This window comes from Elephas maximus, chromosome 20 (genome assembly GCF_024166365.1).
Source record: "Elephas maximus indicus isolate mEleMax1 chromosome 20, mEleMax1 primary haplotype, whole genome shotgun sequence".
Classification (NCBI taxonomy): domain Eukaryota; kingdom Metazoa; phylum Chordata; class Mammalia; order Proboscidea; family Elephantidae; genus Elephas; species Elephas maximus.
In genome coordinates, this window is record NC_064838.1 from 52,126,510 (window position 1) to 52,145,156 (window position 18,647).

Below are 18,647 nucleotides of genomic sequence, written 5' to 3' on the forward strand. Positions count from 1 at the left end.
ACGTAAGAATGGTGAAAAGTCTTAAAACCAGGTTTAAGTAGTACCTTAATGCATTTTCTTTTCTTTCTTTTTTTTTTAAAGGCGAGAATGCAGAACAGATTTATTGTCCATTGAAATCATATAAAAAACCAATTTGACAGTGAAGATTTCACCTATAATGCTACCTCCAAATTTTTTTCCTTTAATATAATTTTTATTGTGCTTTAAGTAAAAGTTTACAAATCAAGTCAGTCTCTCACACAAAAACCCACATACACCTTGCTACACGCTCCCAATTACTCTCCCCCTAATGAGACAGCCTGCTCTCTCCCTCCACTCTCTCTTTTCGTGTCCTTTTCACCAGCTTGTAACCCCCTTCACCCTCTCATCTCCCCTCTACGCAGGAGATACCAACGTAGTCTCAAGTGTCCACCTGATCCAAGAAGCTCACTCCTCACCAGCATCCCTCTCCAACTCATTGTCCAGTCCAATCCATGTCTGAAGAGTTGGCTTTGGGAATGGTTCCTGTCCTGGGCCAACAGAAGGTCTGGGGGCCATGACCACCAGGGTCCTTCCAGTCTCAGTCAGACCATTAAGTCTGGTCTTATGATAATTTCGGGTCTGCATCCCACTGCTCTCCTGCTCCCTCAGGGGTTCTCTGTTGTGTTCCCTGTCAGGGCAGTCATCGGTTATAGCCGGGCACCATCTAGTTCTTATGGTCTCAGGATGATGTAGCCTCTGGTTCACGTGGCCCTTTCTGCATCTTGGGCTCCTAATCGCCTTGTATCCTTGGTGTTCTTCATCCTCCTTTAATCCAGGTGCATTGAGACCAACTGATGCATCTTAGATGGCTGCTCCTCACGGATTCCTCCCTGTTCTTTATCTATGGGTAGTATTCCATTGTGTGAATATACCATAATTTATCCATTGATGGGCACCTTGGTTGCTTCCATCTTTTTGCTATTGTAAACAGTGCTGCAATGCACACAGGTGTGCATATATCTGCTCGTGTAAAGTCTCTTATTTCTCTAGGATATATTCCAAGGAGTGGGATTGCTGGATCGTATGGTAGTTCTATTTCTAGCTTTTTAAGGAAGTGCCAAATCCATTTCCAAAATGGTTGTACCATTTGACATTCCCACCAGCAGTGTAGAAGTGTTCCAATCTCTCCACAGCCTCTCCAACATTTATTATTTTGTGTTGTTTGGATTAATGCCAGCCTTGTTGGAGTGAGATGAAATCTCATTGTAGTTTTGATTGGCATTTCTCTAATGGCTAATGATCATGAACATTTCCTCATGTATCTGTTAGCTACCTGAATGTCTTCTTTAGTGAAGTGTCTATTCATATCTTTTGCCCATTTTTTAACCACGTTATTTGTCTTTTTGCAGTATCATATAGATTTTAGAGATCAGGCACTGATCAGAAATGTCACAGCTAAAAGCTTTTTCCCAGTCTATAGGTAGACTTTTTACTCTTTTGGTGAAGTCTTTGGATGAGCATAGGTGATTAATGCATTTTCGGAATTGATCTTTGACAATGAGTATTTACTAACTGTTACAACCAGAGAAATATAATAATACTATTTTCTACCAGGGGAAAATTCTAAAATTTAAAATATAGAGTTGTCTAAAGATGAACTGGGGTCCTGGTAGCACAGTGGTTAAGAGCTTGGCCGCTAACTAAAAGACAGGCATTTCAAATCTACTAACCACTCCTTGGAACCCTATGGGGCAGTTCTACTCTGTAATACAGGGTTGTTATGAGTTGGAATTGACTCAATGGCAACCGTTTTTTTTTTTTTTCTTTTTCCTTTGAAGATGAATTAGCAGAAATTCTCAATCACTGCAGGAAAAGGCTGAAAAGGGGACATCAGCATCCACTGAGTGTACGGCAACAGCTGGAAGACCACAGTGTTTAGAACGTTGGTCTCTCGTGTCAGTCAGACAAACCTATGTTTGAACCTCAGCTCTGCCATTTACTACCTGTATGATAAGGGACAAGTAACTTTTTTGTGCTTCAGTGTCTTCTGTGGAATGGAGTGGTAACAATAATATCTATTTCACAGGAATTTTGTTAGGACTAGCTTAGTAGATGCCATGAGCCAAGAACAGACACATTGTAAATGGTCCATTGAAATGAGTTATTTTCTTTAAAACACTTTGCACAAAGGCCTGATAGTCACTATTTAAAAATGGTACTATTATTATTATCTTCCCTAAGATTCTACTGAAACCAGCCAGAGCCTTACATCCCTCTGGAGGGTATTCCTAAAAAAAAAAATCACTAAGTCAAATTTAAGAAATATGACAATTAAATATTCAGCACAAACTATAGAAGTATATATAAACTGTTCCCAGTATGATTTTGTAGAAGAGAAGGTATTTTCAGCTTGAAGGCAAGAACCAGCAAGTTAATTTGTTCTATTCCTGCTTAACGTTACACACATAATTGAACTACACTGAACAGCCATTCCAACAAACAGTATAACAGAGAACAAAAGTTTAAGTTATTTCTTCAAAGCCCTAATGCTACTGAAAAGAGATAATGGACTTTCAGAGTGGCTGATTTGACAGCACAATTGTTACCTTTCTCTTTGGTAGGGATGTTACAGAAGAGAGAAGGACTGTATAAATCTCTAATTGTAAACAGTATTAGAAACCTTCACTCTAGGAACTTGCAAGATATTTTACTAAATGCTCAAACCATAATTCAACTGGCCATCTCTTTTGCAGCAGAAAAGATAAAGATATTTTATGAGGCTTCTCAACCACTCCTAAGGATTCCTAAAACTTCGCTGCTCAAACTATGTTGTTTCAGAAGTTACCCATGTCAAAGGTTCAAGTCCAGTTTTACTGCCTACACTCAAAAGATAGCCAAGGTCTCAGCCTAAAAATGCAGTCAGAGGAAGGAAGTAAAAATGTCAAGAAGACAGCACTGGTATATGTATGTCAAGGCAAAGTAAGTTTATGGGGAGGATAAAATTTTTCAGTAATTCTTTTTTAAAAAACTGCATATATAAATATAATACATATATTTGGGGAGAGGGAAGAGGCAGGTTTACTTAAAGTAATACTTGATTTCCTGCCACTAGCAACTGTGTCAGCAACCCTCACTCTATCTGACTTTGTGATCTCCGCGATGCAGAATGCTGTGATGCAGGTACACTGGTCTCCTTAACTCTAGGGGTCTCTGGGTAGTGCAAATGGTTTAACATGTTTGGCTGCTAACCAAAAGGCTGGTGTTCAAGTACACCCAGAAGCACCTTGGAAGAAAGGCCTGGTGACTGACTTCTGAAAAATCAGCCACTGAAAACCCTGTGGAGCACAGTTCCACTCTGACACACATGAGGTTGCCATGAGTCAGAATCAACTCGAAGGCAACTGGTTTGTTCCCCTCCCCTTAACTCTTATAAGGATGCCATTTCAAAAGGCCATTAACTCCAAACCAATGATGTTACTCTAAGATAATGACGCTACTCTATCTAGATAAGAATTGAAGGCAAGTGGAAAGAAAAAACCTGGCACTGCAAAATCCAAAGATAGAAAAGATAATTTTTTAATGCAGCTACATACAGAAATCAGAAGGTATTATGGTTGACATTTATAAGAGGCTGAATACTACTCAATGTTTCTGAAGTGACTGCAGCTATTACCTGATGTCGTTTGATGATATCTTTCAATTTGTTAGCCAACTTCGGATCGATGTCTGGAATGAGGTAGATGTTAGGTCTGGTCAGACAATTGTTCTGAAGAAGAAAGAATAGACTTTGAAAATGTCTTGGTTTTAAAATAATGTCACATTATTTATACATTGTCCTAATGGCACAAGTTGACACTGAAAGTCATACTTGTTAAAATGGGAAGTCATACTTTGGATTGCAATGTAAAGTCTTATCTCAAGATAAAACCCAGGTGTTCAACAGGCCATATAACGCCACCCCAGATCCCTTCTCTGCAGTTAGGTATATTTGGATATAAAATGTTGAGAATCATGACCTAAAGGAATTCAGCATCAAAATTAAGGTTCCAAGTTTCCAGATTAATCCTCCTAACCAATTTTTGCTAAACTCACAGTTTAGCAGTCTAATGTGGTGTCTTTAGTTACACCTTTTATGCTACCATCTTTTATTTGGGAGGAAAAAGAAGCAGCCATTTTAACTCATCATGTATTTTACTTAATAGAAAATAAAGACTGGATTACTGCTCATTTTCCCCCACTTCTAATCTTACAAATAACAATGATTAAAACATGTCTATAAACTCCCCAAACCATGGCCAAAAAAAAAAAAAAATCATCAACAAACAAAAAACATTCAATTATTTCTCTAGCAAATGGTCCACGGGACAAGCCCATTTCAGTAAGGTTAATTCAGTGATCAATGAAAATTACCAAACAATAAAAATACTAGGAAACACAAGTGAAAAAAATTAAGTACACTCTCCACCGGGTTATAATCTAGTTTGAGAAATGAGATCTATATTTACGGCACAACATGGAAAAAAATCCAAAGAAAATGACTATATAAGCAAATGACTAGTAGAATGACTATTAAATATTAAATGAGATCAAAATAATGAATCACGTGATATTAATAAAGAAAAATATCATAGATTATTTCATCAGATGTTTAAGATCAATATTCTTAAAATAACAAGATTATTATACTTTATAGCTCTAATCCCAAAAGTCTTATAATAAAAGATTTAGAAATTTTTCTGTGATCTTTTGACAATCCAATAAAATCAATATTAAAACTGAAAATAAATTAAAAAAAAAATTTTTTTTATTATCTTTCTCAGTTACCTGCACCAATGTTTTTTCAATGTTCATAAACATTTCAACATTTCGATCCATTCGGGATGGATTCTGTAGGTCAAATCTCCGCCTAAAAGAGAAAATATTAATTTGTATTCCACCTTAATCAGAAGTGCAACTTGGTTTTACCACTGAAAGCAAATGAATTCGGATGATTTAGAAATTAAAATAACACCCTATCAAACATGGGTATTCCCTCAGTGGTGTAAGAATGCACAGTGTCAACACCTTCACAAAAACGCTAACACTGAAATCCACCCTAGCAGAATGAAATACCAATTCCCTGAAGCATCTGGATACCTTAAATCTAAAAGATATTTTGGGTCTTATAAATGCTTAAAAGTCATTTGCTCAAACTGAACAGTTAGTGCTCTCTCAGACAAAGAAAACCCTGCTAGATATTTAATTCTGCCATAATCATAATATACACGCATTTATTTAAATAGACAACATTTCTTCAAATAAGATTCCTAACCGGCAGTACTAACGGTCAAGAGTAGAGTTGGATTATTCATTAATCTGAGAGTTTAGGATAGCTGGGGGTACCCCGAGCCCACGAGTACTAGTTAATAAGACGTAACACACCCACGATGTCCATGATTTAAGTAAGATCAGACTCAAGTCCAAGTCTTTCTTCCACAGAAAGTCCAAGGAGCATGCCAAAGGCTACAGAGAAGGCTACACCCCTTTCTTGGAACTGCATAACATACCAAGGCAAACTACAAATACTGCCTGAGTGACTACCGTGTATTATATCAAACAAGGTATCAAGAACTGTGGAGGAAACAACAAGGTATGCCATGCTCTCAAAGTTTTTAAATGTAGGATCTAAGATAAAAACACACAGAGCATTTTAAATGATGTGACAGAGAAGAGGAATAACCTTGAGAAATCGTGTGACTGCAAAACAGAACAGGGATTCATAAAAAAGACCAGACTTACTGCTAGACTAGCGGAACACTTGAGACTATCGCCCTAAGATACCCTTTCAACCTGAATTTCAGCCACTCCTGGAGGTCATCTTTCAACCAATCAATCAGCCTATAAAATTAACAGTAACAGTAAATAATAATGTGCTCCTTTAAATAATCAACTATAGGAGACCAAACAGTCAACATTTACCCAAAAACAAAGATGAAAAGGTAGGAGGGGCAGGGAAACTGGATGGATAGAAACGAGACAGAGGGAGTAGAAACTGTGAGGGGGCTGAGACATTGCGGGGACTGTAACCAGTGTCAAAGAACAATCTGTGTATGAACTGTTGAATGGGAATCTAATTTGCTATGTAAACTTTCACCTGAAACACAATTAAAAAAAAAATAGGACAGGATACACTTGCCACACCACCAAGTGAACAGCAGGACCACCAGCTCTAGAGTTGATCAAATTTGGCACCTCTCACAAGTCTTTCCAGAGCTAGAATAAAAAGTTCCAGAAGATTCCCAGACAGAGCTGGTAAAAAATGTAGAACAAAATTCTAACTCACAAAAAAAGACCAGACTTACTGGCCTGACAGAGACTGGTGAAACCCTGAGAGTAGGGACCCAGAGCACCTTTTTAGCTCAGTAATGAAAAGTCACTCCTGAGGTTCACCTTTCAGCCAAAGATTAGACAGGCCTGTAAAACAAAACAAGACTAAAGGTACAGAACAGCCCAGACGCAAGGACTAGAAGGCAGGAGAGGACAGGAAAGCTGGTAATAGGGAACCCAAGGTCGAGAAGGGCAAGTGGTGACACTTCATAGGGTTGTTAACCAATGTCATAAAACAATATGTGTACTAACTGTTAAATGAGAAGTCAGTTTGTTCTGTAAACCTTCATCTAAAATACAATAAAAATAAAATAAATAAAAAAGTTCCAGAAGATGATTACTCCTCAGCAATCTCCTGCTGTCTGGCCACAACTGGGTTCTGGCTACTTAAATCCTAAAATGGAGCCATTATACACAAATGCCAAGCGTCCAACATTGTCATCACCCTAAAGTGGAGAGAAAATCGGCAATAAATACCCTGCCTTTAAGAGCTTGTTGTTGTTGTCACCTGATGCCAAGTTTGTTCTCGATTCATAGCCACCCTATTCCCAAAGAAATGAAATGCTGCCTAGTCTTGCACTATCCCCACTATCAGTCGTAGATCAGACTGTTGTGATCCAGAGGTTTTCACTGGCCGATTTTTGGAATTAGATTGCCAGGCCTTTCTTCCTAGTCTGGAAGCTCTGCTGAAATCTATTCGGCATGACAGCAACACGCAAGCCTCCACTGACAGATGAGTGGTAGCTGTGCGTAAGGTGCACTGGCCAGCAATCAAACCTGGGTCTCTGCATGAAAGTGAGAATTCTACCACTGAGCCACCAATGCTTCATTACAGAGCTTAAATACGCCTTAAGGAGATAACACAAAATATCTAGTATTTCTTGCGAACTGTCTGTCCAGTGACTCTAAGACATGGTGGGTATAGTGCCTTTAGATATTCAATATTATGGATGATTATCACAAGAATAGCTGACTAGAGTATTTAGAAAATGCCCTTTTAAAATCTGGAAAACTTAAAATAGTAACATTAAATTTAATGATTCTTGAGATTCTTCCATCAACTAGCTGATATTTTTGACAGAGTTCTACCACCTTAATCCCTTTATCATCTGCTTCCTTGGTATTTTATATTCCTTTCCACCCTTCTATCTCATCTCTTGGTGACCCCATATATGCAGAGTAGAACTGTGCTCCATAGGGTTTTTATAGCTATGACATTTCAGAAGCATATCTCCAGGCCTGTCTTCTAAGGCATCTGTGTGGGCTCGAACTAACAACTTTCTGACTAGTAGTTGACTGCTGAACCATTTGCGCCCGTTGGAAGTGACTCAGCATCAACTAATATCATCATCTTATCTCAAGATTCTTCCTTAACCTTCTCCAGGATTTCAGGCAGCCTCCAAATTCTGTAGTGTTCTCGTCTTGCTACCTAATTGCTGGGGAAAACTGACCTTTGAACTTACCGTTGATCTAAATGTGATAAAATTCACCTACTTACCTTTACTTGAAATTTTCCTCAATGCCTCTTTATACAATTATCTAGACATAATGTTTTGCTGTTGTTTTGACCTATTCGTGTCATTTTGATATGGTTAAATCGTTACACATTCTAACGCTTCCTTCTCCATACTTTTCTTCAACACCTACTTTACTTTTGCTCCATTTTTAATTCAGCCTTATGAGCTCTTAACATTCACGTCATCCTGTTTTATCCTGGAAATGCTCCCCACAGCTCTAACCTTTCTAAACTACGCAGCCTTACCAGGATATCGCCACCCATTCAGTGGGTCTGATAATATCCCGTTATATCAGACCCACTGAATGGATGGCGATATCCTGGTAAGGCTGCGTAGTTTAGAAAGGTTAGAGCTGTGGGGAGCGTTTCCAGGATAATAATGGGATATTATCGGACCCACTCCACTTCCTCTGTGAAGTTATTCCTGTCTCCTTTCATGTTCGCAATACATTCTACACACAATGCCATTACAGCTCCCCAATATAGCCATTTTGTTGCTGAGACTGTAACTTCCATTAGATATCTTGAGAAGGATCAGACTGTATCTTCCGATGTAGCCTTAATGGCTAGCACAACGTATGACTTTATAAAGCAAACCACTGGATAAATTAGTATTTATCATGACTAAGGTTTAATGTTATTGTAACTTTTTCATTATTGTGCTAGAAATGATTCCAAAGTAATTGCAATTAAGAAATTGGAGAAAATCCTAGACTGATTCAAGGTGGCAGCCTAGTCAGACGAACCATGCAGTTCCTCTACAGCAAAGACCCCAGAAACAAAGTATAACAGATACAGATGACAACCCTGGAACTCTGCGGATCAAAAGAAAGGGATACAGAATTATATCAAATACCAAATGGAAAAAGAAACTGAATGACAACAGTTAACGGAGAAAGATACAGAGTGAGGGTGCCCTGCCAGCCAGTCTGGCACAGCAGGGCCATTTTGAGAAAAAGCCAGCAGTGACCTTCAGTGAGAAACACAGGAAGACATCATCACAGAACTACCAATAGGAGAGAGAGAAACTGCGTAGACATACCGGAGTGAAACAAGGTGAGAAGGACATGAACTGGAGCTAAAAAGGTAAAGTACAGGAAGGAGGATGAAAGCTTCAGGGATCCCAGTGCACACAGGGGAAAAAAAAAAAAAACAAACAAACCCGTTGCCGATGAGTTGATTCTGACTCACAGCAACCCTACAGGACAGAGGAGAACTTCCCCATAGGGTTTTCCAAGGAGAGGCTGGTAGATTCGAATTGCCGACCTTTTGGTTAACAGCCAAATTCTTAACTACTGTGCCACCAGGGCTCTGGTGTACACAGAGCAGAGAGGAAATCCAGATCCACAGACAAAGCGACCCTCCAGTGGTAGTATCTCATCAGTAGGGTGGGTGGCAAACATGGTGCAATAGACGAGCCCCCTCCTTTTTTTTCTCTCACCACCACCCTGGCCGCTTACCTCGCCCCTCCCCTGCCAGAAAGAGCACATGCACACCTGATGGCCATCTGCCCACCCCCTCCCTCACTGGAGAGAGCACCTGCATGGCCCTCAGCCACCCTTCCTGACCCTCCTCCCCAGGAAAGAGTGCCTGCACAACCCCTACCCACCCGCCCCTCTGCTGCTGAAGAGAGCACCTGCGTACCCCCTGGCCAACTGCCCACCCCTCTCCTGTTGAGAAGAACACCTCTGCACCCCCCAGCCACCTGCCCTGCTCCCTGCCCATAGCCCACCCACCCGGCAAGTGACTGTGAGCATTCCCGTACCGCCATCTAGCACATGCCCAGCACACCCTCAGCCATCTCACACACACAGTGAACAGCGACAAGGGCTGGCCCTGCTCACTGCTGACCTGTCCATTTGGAGGCAGATAGTGAATGCCCTCACGCTGCCAGATGAGAGATCACTGAAGCACACCTGACCCGCTCACTCTGATATATTAAGACAAAACAAAAATCATGAGTAAATAACACATTAATGCCTCAGGAGACAATATCAAATCATATAAAGAAACAAGTGACCAAAATAAAGGGGCAGAAAACTTTCCTGAGAAAGAGACAGTAATGGAATTACCTGGTAAGGAATTCAAAAGGCTCATATATAGGGTTCTCAAAGAAAACATTGACAAAACCAAGGAAAACACAGACAAAACCCTAGAAGAGTTTAGGAAAACAATACAAGAATAAGATGACAAATTAGACAATTACAAGTAACACAAAACAAGCAACTAGAAACTCAGAAGATACACAATAAAGTATCACAGATAACCTAACCAAAGGACAGAGAAGAATTCACAAAATAGAGAACAAATCCCTTGATACCAATTTGTTTGAGGAACAATCAGAAAAAGAATAAAAAAAAAATGAAGAAAACCTAAGAATTATGTGGAACACTATGAAGAGGAATAATTTATGCCTGATTGGAATCCCAAAATAGGAGGAGAGCAAAAAAAAAAAAAGGCACAGAGAATTTTTGAAGATCTGATGGAAGACTTCCCCCAATATCATGAAAAACAAGGGGTGATCCATCCAAGAAGTGCAACAAACCCTATACATGATAGACCCCAAAAGAAAGTCACCAAGATATATCATAATCAAACTCTCTAAGTCCAAAGATAAAGAATTCTGAAATCAGCTCAGGAAAAATGAAATATCACCTAAAAAGGGACTCCAATAAGACCAGGTTCTGATCTCTCAGCAGAAACCATGCAGGCAAGGAGGCAATGGGATGACATATATAAAACCTTGGAAAAAAAGAATTGTCAATCAATTGTATGTCAGCAAAACTGTGTCTCAAATACAATGGAGAAATTAGGACATTCTCAGATAAACAGAAATTAAGGGAATTTATAAAAACCAGACCATCCTTACAAGAAATACTAAAGGGAGTCCTTCAGACAGAGAACCAATGACATTAGACAACAACCTGAGAGTAAGCCATACGAGTGCATCACCAAGATGTCAACCCAGATAGGGAAATCTGAAAAGTAAGATAAAGCTACAGAACCAAAAAATAAAGATTTCAATCTATAAGTGACGACAACCTCAAAACAAAAAGGGGGAAGGAACGGTGTAGACGTGGAACTTCCATATGGAGAGGAAGTCATGGAGATATCAAGAAATAACAGACTGTTTTAAACTTAGGAAGATAAAGGTAAATGTCAGAGTAACCACAAATAAAGTTAATAAACCCACTCACCAAAATAAAGAAAACCAAAATTACTCACTAAACTTAAAATCAACAACAAAGGAAATGAAAAGAAAGCACATAAACAAAAAGAACTCAACACAGGAAATTAAATGAAACAAAGAAAATGTCAACACCACAACAAAAAGCATAACAAAATGACAACAGTAAATTCATACCTACTGATAATCACGCTGAATGTAAACAGTCTAAATTCACCAGTCAAGATAGAGAGTGACAGAATGGATTAAAAAACATGACCAATCAATATGTTGCCTACAAGAGACATACCTTAGACACAGACATGTGTCTAAGGTTAAAAATCAAAAGATGGAAATCAAAGGATGGAAAAAAATGTATCATGCAAATAGTAACCAAAAAAGAGGAGTGGAAATATTAATCTCCGACTAAGAAAAGAAAAAGAAAGAAATCAGAGAAAGCAAAGTGCCCACTAAAGCACAGAAACAGATAATTTAGTACAGGAACAAGTTACAACTTTAAAAAAATGTCATTTACAAATGAGTGGAACCTCTGTCCTAGTGTCCTTGTCTTGATTAACCTTATACATAGAACTTTTCCTTAAATTCTATTTTTGGTTGTTTTTTTTTAAATTTATAGTTTATTTTATTGTTGTTAAATATATATAACATCTGCCATTTTAACCATTTTTCTGTGTACAATTCAGTAACATGAATTACATTCCTCATGTTGTACAACCATCACCATAATCGGTTTCTAAAATTTTTCATCCCAGAAACTAAGTACCATTTAAGCAATACCTCGACATTTCCCCCTTCCACCTACCCCTAGTAACCACTACGCATTTGCCAATTCTAGATATTTCATGTCAGTGGGATCATATGATATCTGCCCTTTTATTTCTGACTTATTTCATTCAACATGTTTTCAAGGTTTATCCATGGTATAGATGTATCAGAACTTCATTCCTCTTTACAGCTTAACAATATTCCATTTTATATATACTACATTTTGTTTATTCATTCATTGATGAACAAAAGGTTGTTTCCACCTTTTAGCTACTGTGAATAATGTTGCAATAAGCACAGGTGTCTATTTTTGGGTTTTTGAGTATCCCCTTTCCCTATACCCTTCAGAGGAACACTTAGGTTAGAAATTCCAAGCAATTTCCACTAACTGGCAGGACAACACATCATCAACTGACTAATGGGATATCCAGGAGTCCCTGGGTGGCGCCACTAGTTAAGCACTTGACTACTAGCCAAAAGGTTCACAGTTCAAACCCACCCAGAGGCACCTCGAAAGGCAGGCCTAGCAATTTGCTTCCAAAAGGTCAAAGCCTTGAAATCCCTATGGAACAGTTCTACTCTGCACAAATGTGGTCACTGTGAATCAGGATTGACTAGACGGCGACTAACAAGACATCCCTATTACGACTGACAGCCTCCCACTGGTTCTCTCGACACAAATACAAGGAGAGACGGGAGTATCTTTCCCTTTATAAAGAAGGGGCTACTCTTTCACAGACTTCTGATAACATAAGAACCACAGACAGACGTACATCGCTTACACAAGAGTTTATTCATTACTCATAGAGAAACTTGTTTCCTTAGTAAATGATTCAGATGCTGTGGCCAAAGAAATGTATTTTTATTAGAGAACTAAAAAATAGTTTGAAAGCAGTCATAAGACAAATAAAAACAGAGACAGCTGGATTTATCTGCAAATGAAGATCCAAGTTAAACGAAACCTGTTAAGAGAAAGAATCAAGAATTTATCCTGCCTTTAAAAAAAAATTTTTTTTTTTTATTGTAAATACACATGTGGTCATCATGAGTTGAAATCAACTCAACGGCAACAGATTTGCTTCTTTTCTAAATATCCCTCAAGGTAACCAATTACTAATGAGTGAAGATTCTCTATACAAAAATATTCCAGCTAATGAAGAAATGACAGAAAATCATTCTTTTAACAATAAGAAATGATCACAATAATATTAAGGATCTATATCTACACATTAGAATGTCTACATTCCAATTTTCAAAATTACATCCGTTTTGTGAAGTTATAACAAATTCAACATAATGAAATAATGACTCTAGACAATGAACATCAATGTCTGCCCATCACAAAGAAAAACAATCACACCTGTGCCTCTGGATAGAGGAACACAACACCATCTATTAAGTATTGTTGCTAAAAACATTGCGCTAAATAATATCAAGCCTCTAGATATAACCACCAATTTACTACAAATTTAGGAGACCGTGTTAAATGATATCCTGGAGACACATTCACAAATCCAGAACATGGGCAACTCTTACAAGACAAACCTAATTTTCTTTAAAAAATAACTTCCAAGGGAAAGACGGAGTGGAAAGGGAAATTACATATTTTTTAAGAGACAAGAGTCGTATCAACCAAACACAATGCGTGAACCTTGTTTGGACACTGATCAAACGAGATAAAAAAAATCATTCACAAGACCATCAGGAAAGTATGAACACTAAGTGGATATCTGATAATACTGAGGAATTACTAATTACTGTTCATTTTCTTAGTTGTGATAATGCCACTGTGGTTATGCGATTTTTTCAAGAAGTCTGATTTTAGAAACACATAGTAAAATGTTTACAGGTGAAATTACACAAAGTTGAAGATGGGTGACAGTAAATAGTTCATAGCACTACTTACATACACACACACAGACACGTGCTGCATAACATCCACTCAAGCAACGTCCAACCAGATATACGTCCATGGTCCCGTAAGATCATACAGGCAGACCCCGAGTTAGGAACATGTGACTTACGTACAACCCGTAGTTACAAACCAACCCCCATAAGTGGATTATATTAAAATTTTGAGGCACACACAATGGTTCATAAATAAAATGGGCACTACTTTGCAATGCACATCAAAACATTATTATTATTATACTAAAGATGTTTTTGTGTATCTGCAAGTGTTTAATGTTTTCGCACATAGGTACACTGTATGCTATATACTAAGACAAACATTTGACTGACATTAAATATGAACCATATCTAACTGCTCTGACCTATGTACAAATTAAACTTAAAGACAGACTTAAGAACAGAACTCGTTCAAAATCCAGGGAGTGCCTGTATATGCTATGGTGTTTGCACAATGTCCAATTCACATGACGTCCTATTTCACAGAACATACTTTGACATTAAGTGACACATGATTCTGTATATTGTTTTCTATAATAAAAATCTAAATTGGTTTGCCAAGCGATGATTTAATAACATGACAGATTAAAATGTTCCTGAATCAGTAGTATGCTATGTACATAAAAGAAGTATTTAAAATATATTGGTAGTGGAATAAAGAAGTCAGATAAATATGGCATAATCTTGAGTAGAAAGGTTTTATCTGACTTATTTTGAAATTATCAAGAACATTTAAATAAGAATTGCTTGTTATAATATGGAAAGATGTTTAAGCCTATCCATAATACAGATGCAAATTAAAACTAAAATTATGTATTTTAATCTATCATAGATTGATAAAGATCAAAGGGTGAGGTAACACAAATACACTGTTGGCGAGTCACAGGGAAAAAGGAACCCACAATATATTGCTGGTGGGATGATAACACAGTACAGCTTTGTTGGAAGATGATTTGCAACTGCTATTGAAACCATGGAAACCCTGGTGGCATAGTGGTGAAATGCTGTGGCTGCTAACCATAAGGTCTGCAGTTTGAATCCACGAGGCACTCCTTGGAAACTCTATGGGGCAGTTCTACTCTGTCCTATAGGGTCGCTATGAGTCAGAATTGACTCATCGGCAATGGTTTTTTTTTTTTTTAATTGAAACCAAAAACATACGTTAACCTAGTGAGGTAGACTGAGTACACCAATGCAATTAAATGGTTTCTCTATAACTCTCTTCCTTTGCCCTGCAATCCCCTAGTCCCTTCTCATCTAAATTTGGGCGATCTTATGGTTTGCTCTGGCCAAGAGAGTGCAATAAAAGTGAAGATGTGCCAGTTCCAAGACTAGGTCTTCCACACTTCCGTTCTGTCTAGACACCTCTGCCTCCACCACAAGATGCAGCCTGGGCCAGCCTGCTCAAGGATGAGAGACCACATGAAGCAGAGGCAGGTCACCCTACTGAAGCTGTACTAGATCACACAACCTCCAGGGGACCTTCCAGCTAACAGTAGAACATAAATGAGCCCAGTTGAGATTAACCAAGTTCAACGAAGATCAGAGCTGCCCAGCTGACCCACAGACTCTCAACAAAAATGAAAGTCTACTGTTGCATGCCACTGAAGTTTTATATTTGTTTATTCCACAGAATTATTGTAGCAACAGATAACTGACAGACCCACCAAGGACAGCATTAGGAATTTGTCAGATACACTTACCATGCACCTAAAAAAAACACTGCCATCGAGTCAGTTCCAACTCATAGTGACCCTACAGGACAGAGAAGAACTGCCCCATAGAGTTTCCAAGGAGCGCCTGGCGGATTCTAATTGCTGACCTCTCGGTTAGCGGCCACAGCACTTAACCATTATGCCACCAGGGTTTCCAAAGAACACAGAGTGAACATAAAATGCACACCTCCACCCCAGACTCCTGGTCTTGTATAAAACAGGGCACACTATGGCATTAAACACTAAACAGACAATTAAAAATAAGAAAAAGATGATGATGTATCCACAGAGAAAGATTGCCATACTGACAATACGTCTAAAGAAAAGCCATTACAGAACACATACAGTGTGGTGCCATTTACCTAAAATAATAAAATTAAATTCATATAAACGTAAAAGTGCAGGAAGAGATTTGGAAGAATATAAATACCTGTTAACAGTGCTTAACTAACACAGAAGGGACACACAGCAGGGAAGAGAACAGACATAACTTTTACTTCATATGCTGCAGTTCTGTGAACTTTCTTAAAGTATGTATTCACGAATTACTCTTACAATTAAAATAACAAAAATGAACGGTATCATCTCTCCTTAAACATGCACTACCACTCAGTAATAAATTAAGTCTATTTCAGCTTAGATTACCGTCTTAAGGAAGTTCCTAGTGGCTTGTTTTCAGGTTTCTTACTATAAAGGTGCATCAGAAATAAGGTGGAAAGTTACTAAAATATGCACTGTCAAGAGTGCAGGTGATCCACTCACAAGTGTGTAAGTCACAGGGGATGGGGGAGGGGGAGCACTGCCCCTGGGTGTGTAATTATATCTGAAAGGGGGTAATTCTGGTACAACCTAAGTAAAAAGATAAGGAAAAATTCTTATTCCTGTATCCTTTTAAAGTCTCTATTCCTATCCTTTACTTCCTTTTTGATTCCATTTTTAACCTAAGAAGCTTTTTAAAATCTTACGTATCTTTCTAAACCACCTAAATCCTTTCGGATAAAAATATTTCATTGTGGGTTAACAGTGATGGAAATATCACATTGATTAAGGGTAGGATTGCACAGTTGACTACTGTAATTGCTGTTAATAAGTTCTATACCTGTAAAAAGTTAAATTAGCATATGTTGTGTGATAGACATATTTACAACAATGACAAAAAAAAGGGGTGGTTGCTGAGGCTGCTTATGTAAAACCAAAATCCTCATGGGATTTGGTTTTTTTTTGGTTTGAGGTTTAGGGTCATGGTTTCACAGGTCATCCCAGTTAACTGGCCTAGTAATTTGTTAGTGCTCTTTCTACCTTCTAGCTCGATGCGTAATGCCTGGGGTCTTAAAAGCTTATAAGCTGCCGTCCAAGGCAAAACCAAAACCAAAAACACCAAACCCCGTGCTGTCAAGTCGATTCCAACTCATAGCGACCCTATAGGACAGAGCAGAACTGCCCCATAGAGTTTCCAAAGAGCGCCTGGCGGATTCGAACTGCCGACCCTTTGGTGAGCAGCTGTAGCACTTAACCACTAGGCCACCAGGGTTTCCCAAGGCAAAACAGATCGTGTCCATTCACCTGGACCAACAGAGGAAGAAGGAGAGTCAAGAGCTGGAGGATGATGTGGACTGTGCAACTAACTGCCTCCATGAACAACTGCCTTCTTTGCCGTGAGACCAGAAGAACTGGAAAGCTACTGTTACTGAACATTTTTATCAAAGATTCTACAAAAGAATCCTGATCAAAAGGGGGGAAATGCAGAAGAGAATTTCTAATTCTCATGGACTCCAGACTTACTGGAGCCATGGAGGGTGGATGAACCCCTGAAACTATTGCCCTGAGATAATCTTTAAACCTTAAACCAAAAATTTCCCCTGAATTCTTCTTAGAACGAAACAACAGTTTAGCTTAAATAGTAAAAAATGCCTGCCTTGAGCATATGCTCCTTTAAGAATTATCTATATGGAAGCAAACTGACAACTGCGACTTGAAGGATTAGACAGGAACCTTCGGGGACAGTAAATTTATGTCAATGGAGGAGGAAAAACTATGAAAAGGAGGGTGAGAATGCTTGCACAGCTCAAAGAATGCAACCAATGTCACTAATGGGTACATGCAGAAACTGCTGAATTGGTATTTTGCTGTGTATATTCTCAACAACAACAAAACAAATAATTTTTTTTTTTTACTATTTCACCGTGCTGCCACTGGGGATGCAAAGTGAATTCCAATATATGACCTAGGAAAAACCATTTTACTTTGAGACTCACAAGAGTCCAGGTCAGGACTTGCCATACAAGCCGAACAATAAAACACAGAAAAGAGTTCCAAATGGGAATCCAGAGTCAACATCAGGGAGTTTGTACCCTACGATTCTAAGTTAGGAAACCCTTGTGGCGTAACAGTTAAGAGCTACGGCTGCTAACCAAAAGGTGGGTGGTTTGAGTCTACCAGACGCTCCTCGGAAACTCTATGGGGCAGTTCTACTCTGTCCTATAAGGTTGCTATGAGTCAGAATCGACTCAACGGCAACGGGTTTGGTTTTGGTATTTCAAGTCAAAGGAGCCCTGGTTGCTCAGTGGTTAAGTGCTCAGCTTCTAACCAAAAGATTTGTGGTTCGAACCCACCAGCCACTACAACGGAGAAAGGTGTGGCATTCTACTTCCATAAAGATTTACAGCCTTGGGAACACCACATGGCAGTTCCACTTTGTCCTAGAGTCACTTTGAGTCGGAATTAATTCAATAGCAATGGGTTTATTCCATGTCAAAGGAGCCCTGGTGACACAGTAGTTAAGCACTCAGCTTCTAGCCAAAAGGTAGGCAATTCGAACCCACCAGCTGCACCACAGGACAAAGATGTGGCATTCTGCTTCCATAAAGATGTACGCCCTTGCAAACCGTATGGGGTGTTCTACTCTGTCATATGCAGTTGCTATGAGTTGGAATTCAGCTGATGACAATGGATTTATTACAAGTCAAAGGGGCCCTGATGGCAGAGTGGTTGAGCACTCAGCCCACCAGAGATCTTGGGAGAAAGATGTGACAGTCAGCTTCTGTAAAGATTACAGCCTTGGAAATCCTGTAGGGCAGTTCTACTCTGTGCTGTATGGTCACTATGAGTTGGAGATGACTCGACAGCAATGGGTTTGGTTCCACAGGTTATTCCAAATCAGGGATGCTGTTTGTCTTAGGTCAGGAAACACCCTGGTGGGAGCGAGAAAAGGAACTAAAGAGCAAAAGCT

General features: G+C 39.0%; 1 protein-coding gene across 2 annotated transcripts in view; it reads right to left on the minus strand.

Moving 5' to 3' along the window:
• Positions 1 to 18,647, minus strand: part of SMARCC1 (SWI/SNF related, matrix associated, actin dependent regulator of chromatin subfamily c member 1) — a 172,249-nt gene that overhangs the window by 119,844 nt on the left and 33,758 nt on the right. For both annotated transcript variants that reach the window (XM_049863561.1, XM_049863560.1), the window contains exons 4-5: positions 4,786 to 4,867; positions 3,635 to 3,727 (exon numbers count right to left, since the gene is read on the minus strand). In XM_049863561.1, coding sequence (XP_049719518.1) covers positions 3,635 to 3,727; positions 4,786 to 4,867 — 175 coding nt within the window. The remainder of the gene's footprint in view (positions 1 to 3,634; positions 3,728 to 4,785; positions 4,868 to 18,647) is intronic.